The sequence below is a fragment of the Eucalyptus grandis genome, chromosome 1 (assembly GCF_016545825.1).
Source record: "Eucalyptus grandis isolate ANBG69807.140 chromosome 1, ASM1654582v1, whole genome shotgun sequence".
In the NCBI taxonomy this organism is placed as follows: Eukaryota; Viridiplantae; Streptophyta; class Magnoliopsida; order Myrtales; family Myrtaceae; genus Eucalyptus; species Eucalyptus grandis.
The window spans coordinates 6,532,216-6,542,993 of record NC_052612.1 but is presented as its reverse complement, the minus strand read 5'-3'; the positions used below and the strand labels follow the sequence as shown (position 1 = coordinate 6,542,993).

The 10,778-nt window shown below is 40.5% G+C and overlaps 2 protein-coding genes and 1 pseudogene across 2 annotated transcripts; all 3 read left to right on the top strand.

The window, feature by feature from the left end:
* Nucleotides 1–2,416: 2,416 nt before the first annotated feature.
* Nucleotides 2,417–3,841, top strand: LOC120294980 (uncharacterized mitochondrial protein AtMg00810-like). The gene is made up of 2 exons (XM_039316186.1): nucleotides 2,417–3,250; nucleotides 3,785–3,841. The coding sequence occupies exons 1-2, from the start codon at nucleotides 2,417–2,419 to the stop codon at nucleotides 3,839–3,841; spliced, it is 891 nt and encodes a 296-aa protein (XP_039172120.1).
* Nucleotides 3,842–5,371: 1,530 nt separating this feature from the next.
* On the top strand, nucleotides 5,372–6,502 carry LOC104439712 (major allergen Pru av 1). Its single transcript, XM_039306634.1, is given in 3 exon segments — nucleotides 5,372–5,631; nucleotides 5,940–6,023; nucleotides 6,026–6,502. Coding segments are annotated over 3 exon segments (477 nt in total). The 5' UTR covers nucleotides 5,372–5,447; the 3' UTR covers nucleotides 6,235–6,502.
* Nucleotides 6,503–7,269: 767 nt separating this feature from the next.
* On the top strand, nucleotides 7,270–9,934 carry LOC108957995 (annotated as a pseudogene).
* Nucleotides 9,935–10,778: the final 844 nt, after the last annotated feature.

Below are 10,778 nucleotides of genomic sequence, written 5' to 3'. Positions count from 1 at the left end.
GAATTTATGCTGCTTATCAAATCGGGGTTCCTAATGCCGATCGATCCATCACAAATGACCAATACCAGCAGCTCATGCAGGCGATACAGAAATTAGACATGTCAAACAAGGGAGGAAATTTTTCAGGTATTTCCCGTTGCATGATAAATATTATTTCCAGAAAATCCTGGATAATTGATTCTGGGGCTAGTGACCACATTGTTTGTGAGAAGGCATTATTTTCAGATATTCATGATGATTTGGAATTTCCTATTTCTGTTCAATTGCCAAATGGAAATACCACTCACGTCAAAATTACTGGCACAGTCAAACTTAGCCCACAAATCACACTTCGAAATGTCCTCTACCTTCCAGAATTTCAATTCAATCTCATTTCTGTGTCCAAAGTCTGCAGAGAAAATTCATGTCGTGTATTGTTTGGTTCGACACTTGTCTCTTTCAGGCCCTTTCGACTGGCAAAGTGATGGGCTTGGGTAGTCCTTTTGAAGGGCTATTTCTATGGAAGAATGATCCAAGTAATTTTGATTTGTCTTTATTTCCTTCAAATGAAATGTCATTGTGTAACACGACTACCAATGATAAAGACTATCTTTTACATTCACGATTGGGTCATAGTGCTTCCATTCCATATTCTAAGTGTCAGATATGTCCTCTTGCAAAGCAATCACGCATTCCTTTTGCTCTTAGTAAAAATCGTGCCATGCACATTTTTTCTTTAATTCACATGGATGTATGGGGTCCTTATCATACTCAACATCATGATGGGTCCAGATATTTCTTAACAATTGTGGACGATTATTCTCGTGCCACCTGGGTTTTTCTGATGTAGTCCAAAGGCCAAGTTTTCTCACACTTGAAAACCTTTATTGATCTATCCAAAAATCAATTTGGAAGATCCATTCAACGAGTGGGGACAGACAATGGAAAGGAATTCTTCAACAATGATTGCAACTAACTATTATCATCTCATGGGATTCTCCATGAGAGTACTTGCGTCTATACTCCACAACAGAATGGAATAGTGGAACGTAAGCATCGCTATTTATTAGAAGTTGCCCGTGCCTTAAAATTTCAGGCATCCATTCCAGAAAATTATTGGGGAGAATGCATAATTACTGCAGCATATCTCATCAACCGTATGCCAACTCGGGTCCTCAACGGAAAAACTCCATTTGAGACTCTCTTCAAAAGGAAACCAGAATTGGGGCATTTAAGGATATTCGGTTGCCAATGTTTTGCTACTATCTTAGGCCCTCGAGACAAAATGGGTCCTCGAGCACGACGCTGCATATTCATGGGCTATCCGAATTTACAGAAAGGGTATCGTGTCCTTGATCAATCAACGCTAGAATTCTTCATCAGCCGAGATGTCATTTTTCATGAAGACATCTTTCCCTTCAAGGAAGGAGATACTCCAAAGGAGGCTTCAAACACTTCTGGTAAGTCACCATTCCTGGAGGAATCTCCACATACTGAATACCTTGTGGCAGGAACTCAAGCACCAATTACCCCAATGGCTCCTGAGATTTCTGTACCAGCAGTTGCTGAAGAGCTAAATGATGAAGTTCAAGGAAATTCTCCAATGATGGCCGACTTTCCAAATGAAGTTGGCAACACGGAAATATCATCAACTCCAGCTCAAACAACTCCTCCCCGATGATCTGGTCGGTCTACACGACCGCCAACGTGGACCAAAGACTATGTTTGTGCATCCTTCAACTCACCAGGTATTCACTACCTAATATCATCTTATGTCTCGTTTCATAGACTTTCACCGGAACATAGATGCTGTGTGAGTCGAATATCAGAAGATATTGAGCCATCTACTTATGAAGAAGCAGTAAAAGACCCAAGATGGCAAGAAGCCATGGGGGCTGAATTACAGGCGCTGACTGCAAATGGAACCTGGGATTTGGTCAATTTACCATCAAGTAGGAAACCCATCGGATGCAAATGGGTTTACAAAATTAAATATCGTGCTGATGGATCGATTGAACGTTACAAAGCTCGGTTGGTAGCCAAGGGGTTCACTCAACGGGAAGGTTTTGATTACCATGAGACATTTTCCCCGGTTGCCAAAGACGTTACGGTAAGATCATTCTTATCTGTTGCAGCTATTAACGATTGGCCATTACATCAAATGGACGTGCATAATGCTTTTCTGCATGGAGACTTAGAAGAGGAAATCTATATGGATATTCCTCAAGGATTACGGAGACAGGGGGAGAATAGAGTATGTTGTCTCCGTAAATCCCTTTATGGTCTCAAGCAAGCATCCAGGCAATGGTATGCCAAATTTGCCGACGCCCTCACCTCTACAGGCTTCAAGCAATCCAGATATGATTACGCCTTATTCACATGGAATCAAGGTACGTCATTTATTTATCTTATGATATATGTTGACGATATTCTCATTATGGGAAATGATAAAACTGCAATAGAGAGATTCAAGGAGTATCTACACTTCACTTTTCATATTAAAGACCTGGGGGCACCCAAATACTTCCTTGGAATAGAAATTGCTAGATCCGATCGTGGAATTTCCCTTAGTCAACGAAAATTTGTGCTTGAAATTATATCAGAGGCTGGTTTGTCGGGGTGCAAGCCATCGGTCATTCCAATTGAGCAAAACGTAAAATTGACCACCAAGGATTATGATGCTGGAACATCTGAGGATAATGATCCCATCCTCAATGATCCTTCAGGTTATCAAAAACTCGTTGGGAAACTGATATACTTGACTATGACCAGACCCGACATATCATATGCAGTGCAGACTCTTAGCCAGTTCATGCATAGTCCAAAGTTGTCTCACTTAAATGCTGCTTTGAAGGTTGTGAAATATTTGAAGAAATGTCCAGGACTAGGGATTCTTTTATCCAAAGATTGTAACATGGAGATGTTGGCATACTGTGATGCGGATTATGCGACTTGCCCTATGAGTCGACGATCCATTACGGGTTTTTGTATTAAACTTGGAAACTCTCTTCTTTCATGGAAAACCAAAAAGCAGGCTACTGTATCATTGTCTTCAGCCGAAGCAGAGTATCGAGCTATGGCAAAGACCACCTGTGAGATCATATGGATACGAGGTCTACTTGGGGATCTTGGGATAAAGTTAAAAGGCCCGACTAAGTTGTTCTGTGACAACGATGTTGCACTCAAACTTGCAATGAATCCTATAGTACATGAAAGAACAAAGCATATAGAAGTGGATTGCCATTTCACTCGAGACAAGATTCAAGAAGGGGTAATTGAAACTAGAGGAATTGGAACAGCTGAGCAACCAGCTGATATTTTCACCAAGCCTCTATGTCAAAGACAACATGCATATCTACTAAGCAAGCTAGGCGTCTTGGATATCTACCAGCCACCAGCTTGAGGGGGAGTGTTGGAAGATATGCATCAATCCAGAAGATTCGCTCGGATTCTCGACCAATTTTGTTTGTATAAATTAGCTAGGAATCTTAGATTGAGATTAGATCATGATTTCCAGAATATGTATTTGCCTTTATTATTTCATCTCTGTATTATAATTACAGAAGCATTGTACATCAGTAAATACAATTGAATACACAAATTTACAAAATCTCTCGTCTTCCTCAACCTCTTTCAGTATCACACTATGTGTACATATTAAGGGAGTTTATTATGTTTTGCAGACATATTTGTATGGTCTATTAAAATGTCGCATGTAGAAGCATGCATGAATCATCTCTGGTTTTACAGTCAAATAGTTCTGCAAAATATGCATGCTTATGTGCATAACTCACTCTTATTGAAGGAATGGTATAGGTTTGTCATTGTCGAAAATGGAGAAACTGCTTGGAAAATATACTAAAAGGATTATGATAATATCAAAATTTAACCCAAGGATTTAAAGAATTCATTTAAGTGTGCAAATGTTCGTGTCTAAATCATACAGAAACATGGTTCGGATTTTACAAGTACATAAGTAAGATTTTACTCTGTCAGGAAAGCTGCTGGAGGAAAGGTGTAGAACCAAACTAGGTTATGCAAAGCAGTCGGATTTTTTTAGCAGGCGCTCTCCATGGATAGATTTAATGACTATTGGAGTTCCTAAATCAAAGCCCCAAGTCATAGCAATAAAATGTGACATCCCAAGATTAGTTATGCAAAAAAAAAAGGATTAATTCGCTTAGAAGGTTGGTGAAACAATACGATTAAAACCTGCATTAATAGAAGATCAGATTGATGGCCTAGATTGTAACATGGTTTTATACATGTGTTTTTAAGGAATTTTGCTGAGATTTTTCTTTTTTTAATTGAAGATTAGATAGATATAACTACTACAAGGGAATTTAAGTATTATTGGGAGACTTTTGAGTTCGAATCTTTCGTAGTAATACCCATTTTAGGGGAAAAATGCCAAAAAAGTTCTAAACTTTTTGTTTTTGTGCTAATTTTAGTTCTAAACTTTTTTTGGTACCGATTTAGTCCTAAATAGTTTTACGTTATGCCAATTTAGTCATTCCTGGCCAATTTTGGCTGGATTTTGCTGACTAGACACGCTAACGTTGACAACTTTTACTAATATTTTATTTTTTGAATTTTTAATTTAATTTAATTTATTTTTTAATTTTTTTGTTCTCATCTTCTTCCTCCAGCTGGTCACTGGACCTTGGCGACCAGCCGAGGGCAACGGCCGGCGAGGTCAAGATCAACCTCATCGAACAACGACCTCATCGAACAACGACCTCATCAAACAAAGAAAAAAAAAAAGCAAAAAACATAGAAAGAAAGGAATTTGTGCACGGACAAGACAACCTCATCGAACGACAACCCCGTCACCAACACCACCGAACGAACGATCCAATTGACGGTCAAAGTTCGATCCGGTCGCAACCACAACAAAGCCCGGGGGGCGGGGCAGGGAAGAGCGGGCGAGAGAAGGAAAGAGAGAGAGAGAGAAAAGATGCCATTTCCAAAATGTAAGGTGAGCCGAGCCGACGACCGAAAGCCGGCCCACGAACGGGAAGAAGATCCGACTTGTCGTTACGCGCTCCCCTCCATGTCATGATTGAACAACCCACAGACTGATTAAGATTTTTTTATTAAGCTTCGTTTGTTTCGTAAAAAAATATTTTTTTCATATAACTTACAAAAATGAATGAATAAAAAATATTTTCATCATTCATGAAAATATTTATATATAAATTATTGTCAATAATGCAAAACTTTCTCATCAAATAATTATACCAAATGATACAAATAGTTATTTAATTATTTATTTTGTACCAAACGAACACACTTTAAGAAAATATCTAATGACGAGAACCCTTCACACTCGGTCTCTCTATATATGTCAGCTTCGGTTCATCCTTTTCTCGTCACTCTCAAGTCCTAGAGACCAACTTCATCACTGCTAGTCAGCCTTTCCTTATCACCCTCTTCTTTGTTTCGGCAACTCCATTTGGATCCAAATCATGGGTGTCGTCAGTTACGACTCCGAGATCACGACCCCAATCCCTCCGGCCAAGATGTTCAAGGCCCCCGTCCTCGACGCTGATAACCTCATCCCCAAGGTGCTCCCGCAAGCCATCAAGAGCGTCGACGTCCTCGAGGGCGACGGAGGTCCCGGGACCGTCAAGTTGATCACTTTCGGCGAAGGTTAGTCTGTCCGTGTTAGGATCTCTCTGGATCAAGGCTGTTTCAACCTTATGGAACATCATAATGAACATTAAAAAAGATAGATATGTAACTTGGTTAATTAAAGATGTTTCTAACCATTGATTTACACAAGTGATCACGTGACTTGACTCCAATCGAGGGAAATCAGACCATGTCTACTTAGTCAATCGTATCAGATTGCAGTTGGAACAACCTAAATGGCCCGATCGACATCATCGAGATCGTTGCTCGTGATGTTGAAACTGGCAAGTTCTAAACGTGAATATTATTTTTTCTTACTTTGATAGGCAGTCAGTACAAGACAATGAAGCAAAAGGTCGAGGCCCTGAACAAGGAGAAGTTCACCTACTGCTACTCGATCATCGAGGGCGACATGCTGGCACCACCTTCAAGAAGATCAGCAACGAGGTGAAGATCACCGCATCGCCCGAGGGAGGCTCAGTGTGCAAGAACACGAGCAAGTACTTCACTATTGGCGAGGTGGAGATCACTGAGGAGAAGATCAAGGCCGGGAAAGAGAAGGCGTCCGAGATGTTCAAGGCCATCGAGGCTCATCTCTTGGCGAACCCTGATGCCTATTGAGTTGATCTCATCGCTATCTTGGATTGTTCACTGTACTGCGTGAAATATGTCTGGTTGTGCTAAATTCACAAGGTGAGAAGAAGAGTTTGGGTCACTCTGTGTTTGAAGTAAAGTTTGTGGGGCTGGTGAGCGTAGCTGTTCTTGTATTTGCTGAGAATAAGAGAATGAAAGGTGTGGCAGGAATCTGGTGAAGTGGTTTTCGTGGAATTTTGTAAATTGTGCTACATAAATAGCGTATCAACGGAATAAAAGTTGAATAAGCTTGATATTTTGTTGGTATCACGAGATTCTCTAATTTTCAATAAATTCCATAAAAGAATAGAATTCATGAGTAACAAATGAATAAATCCAAACTTATATTTTGAATTTGGATTAACACTTAAAACTATCGATGTGGTAGAATCTTTCAGAGGTTGTTATGCATATGATTATTAAAGAAAAGTACATTCTTATTATATGTCAAGAAAGCTATCGAAAAATAAAGTTAAAGTGTTCAGGTTTTGGACTTATCTTATTGTAACGCTTGCGCTATTTGAACTTCTATTTAAGCTAATCCTATCTTATCCCTTTGATGGGGACATGGGATTAGAGATCAAATGCTTCAACACTGATAATGATAAAAAAGAAAAAGAGAAGCAAAAGATAACGGAAAAGCAGCAGCCTCCACCTCCCCCAAAACTTAGAGGACGAGCTGATCTTGGGACACCCCGATTGAGGACCCAATTTTGACCGAGTCAAACTGTCGGTGCTAGTGAAGTTTGAATCAACCCGTGAAAATGATTTCAAAAGGCTTTACTTCATACATTTGAATCAGATCTCCCGTGACATTAGGGCATTACAAATGAAGAAATATATTATGTGATGTTTATATTACGTGACAAGTTAACGTGATATCACCAACTAATAAAGTATTCTCGTTTGCTACATATTAAATGAGACAAAATTTGATTCACTTTTCTTCAAACAATGACATTTCGTTATAATATCTAATCGGCAAATTGTTAGATCGAACTCCACAACAATCATTTCAAAGGGATGGCCGCCCATGTGGGCACGAGAATGTTCATCTTTTGGAACATAAACTTTGAAAGGGACCGAAATCATTTTCATGACCAAAAGAACAAAAGAGACTACCTTAATTCCTCTTTTCCATTCCTTTAGCCTGCAATCCTTGACTCTCCTATTTTCCTCGAGCGTGACTCTTGCCAAACCAACCCTACCTATTGACATAATTCCAACCATAATTAGGAGGCATTGACAGGACTCAGAAGCACTCTTTTCTGGGGTTATTTCTTTCTCATCGCCAGTAGCCATGGGTGCAACCAGCTTCACACGAGCTCACATTCGATTGCTCCGGCTCGCATTCTCAAGGCCTTGATTGTCGAGTCAAATACCCTGATCCCGAAGCTCCTGCCTCAGTTAATAAAGAGCGTGGAGCTGGTGCAAGGCGACGGTGGAGCCGGGAGCATTGAGCAAGTTAAATTTCACCGAAGGTATGTACACTCAACACTCATCGAGCAGGGATTTTCATAGTGTAATTGCAGCTAGTCATTTCAAGTATGTGAAGCACCAGATCGATGAGCTCGACAAGGAGAACTTCATGTGTAGGAACATGATGATCGAGGGTGACGTGCTGGGTGACAAGCTCCAGTCGATCGATTACGAGGTCAAGTTTGAGGCCACCAGCGATGGAGGGTTGGTCTGCAGGATGACGAGCAAGGACAACAGCAAGAAGGCACTTCAAGTTGAAGAAGAGGAGATCTAGGCTGGGAAGGAAAAGCCATGACGTAGCATCACTTGTGTACACAATATTTTCTTGTGAGACCATCTCTCGCCTTGCTAACTTACGGTCCATCTATTTGTTCAAGAACAATTTCTCGGGAGGCATAACACGTGATTTCGGCAAGTACAGCCCTTCTCTGGGGATCGTTACCTTTACGAACAACAGCTTCATTGGAGAAATGCTGCAAAATATATGCAGCGACTTTGCTCTTGGATATCTCGCGGTCGATGGGAATAACTTCACCGAGCTGCCGCCTGACTGCTTGAGGAATTTTCCGAGGCTAACGAGAGTCCATCTGAACAGCAATCAGTTCACTACAGATGTCATGAGTTCGTTCAGACCGAATCTGGACTTTATAAGCCTCAGCAACAGCCGATTTGTCGGGAATCTCTCTGCAGAATGGGGAGAGTGTATGAATCTCACGAATTTGCTGATAGATGGTAACAAAATTGCCAGCCGCATCTCGTCGGAGCTCAGGAAATTGTCCCAGTTGCATGTTTTGACTTCCTACGGCAATGAACTGACCAGGAAAATTCTCGACGAGATGGGAAATCTAGGGGAGTTGATAAGGCTAAAATTGAGCAACAACCATTTCGTCGGAGATATTACCACCTCGTTAAAAAACTTATCGAAGCTAGATTATCTTGTTTTTTGGGGAGAAGGCATTGAGCGGTTAGCATACCAAAAGAGCTAGAAAATTGTGAGAATTTACTGAGCCTGAACTTGAGCAACAACAATCTGTTGGGTGTCATGTCGCCAGAGCTGGGGAACTCATTCACGCTACAGAACCACCTAGACCCGAGCCACAATTCACTAGCAGGATCAATTCCTTCCAATTTAGCAAAGCTCACTGATTTGGAAAATCTCAATGTTTCGCATGATGATTTGTCAGGTAAGATCCCAACTACTCTCACCAGCATGAGCCGTTTAAGCTTCATTGGCTTCTTGTAAAACAAGTTGACAGGCGCAGTTCCTAGTGGTCGCCTTTTCCAACAATTAGTGGGAAGTGCTTTTATCGCAAATCCAGGCTTGTGAGGAAACGCGACGGAATGTCTCCATGTCGGTCGAGCAGTAAATCGACTGACCATCGGAGAAAGGTTTTGATTAATCTGATTGTTGCGTTTGCTGCTTACTACTTCTCGTGACTCTTATTGCTCTAATTTTGGTGCTTCGGCAGTGAAACAAGCATCTCGATGATTTACACAAGTGATCACGTGACTTGACTCCAATCGAGGGAAATCAAGCCATGTCTAAGTCAATCGTATCAGATTGCAGTTGGAACATCCTAAATGGCCCAATCGACACCATCAAGATCGTTGCTCATGATGTTGAAACCAGCGAGTTCTAAATGTGAATATTACTTTTTGTTACCTTGATAGGCAGTCATTACAAGAGAATGAAGCACAAGGTTGAGGCCCTGGACAAGGAGAACTTCACCTACAGCTACTCGATCGTTGAGGGCGACGCGCTAGGCACCACCTTCGAGAAGATCAGCTACGAGATGAAGATCACCGCATCGCCCGAGGGAGGCTCGGTGTGCAAGAACACGAGCAAGTACTTCACCATCGGCGAGGTGGACATCACTGAGGAGAAGATCAAGGCTGGGAAAGAGAAGGCGTCCGAGATGTTCAAGGCCATCGAGGCTTATCTCTTGGCAAACCCTGATGCCTATTGAGCCGATCTCATCGCTATCTTGTCTTGTTCACGGTACTGTATTAAATATGTCTGGTTGTGGTAAACTGAAAAGGAGACAAGAAGAGTTCGAGTCACTCTATGCTTGGAGTTAAGCATGTTGGGCCGATGGGTGCTGTTGTTCGTCTTTGCTGAGCAGTGCTTTTTGTGGAATTTTGTAAATTGGGCTACATGTGGAGTGTATCAAGGGTAAAAAAGTTGAATAAACTTGATGTTTTGTTGGTATTGTGAGATTCTCTCATTTTCAGTAAATTTCATGCAGTGATAGACTTCATGAGTTATAAATGAAATGCCGAATGGCCAATAAAATCTCAAACGTCGGCCCGGTATTTCGAATTTGGACTAACATCTAAAACTATCGATGTGGCACAGTCTTTCATAAACCGTGATATATATGATCATTAACCATAAAGTACATTCTTATATTATGTGAAGAAAGTTATAAGGAAAAAAAAAAAAAACCATAGTTGAATGTGTTTGGGGTTAAAAAAAAAAATGTGTTTGGGGTTTGGACTTATCTAATTGTGATACTTGGGCTATTTGGCATTCTATTTAAGTCAATCTTATCTCTTGATGCTCAAAAATCAAAGTTCACTCTTATGCTCATATATAATGGGAATGTTGACAATATGACGATGAGTTCATGAAATCAATCACTGTCGATTTGTCAACAGCAACAGCACATCTTTGTGAACTAGGACGTCGTATAAATCCTTAATTTATTAAAATGTATTTTAGTAGGCTAGCAAAATGGGTCCCAACCTATTTTGTGAATCAGATTTAATGAGCATCAAGAAGTCAATAGATGATTGATTTGGTATTTTTTGTACTTGTGCTGCAAGCTTTCATAGTCGTAACCCTGTAATTTGATTGGGAAGATCTGCCGAAAAAATAGAAAAAAAAGGAGGCTCTACATTTGAGTAGCATAATTTTTCATGCTACTTGAGAAGAGAACCATTTGCAACATCAATCTATCAATCTAGCAAGACTTCTTGAATGTCCGTTCTTTATGAAAAATACTTCTCATCCTACCGTAATTAATTGAAAAATTTAATCCCTAGGATGTTTT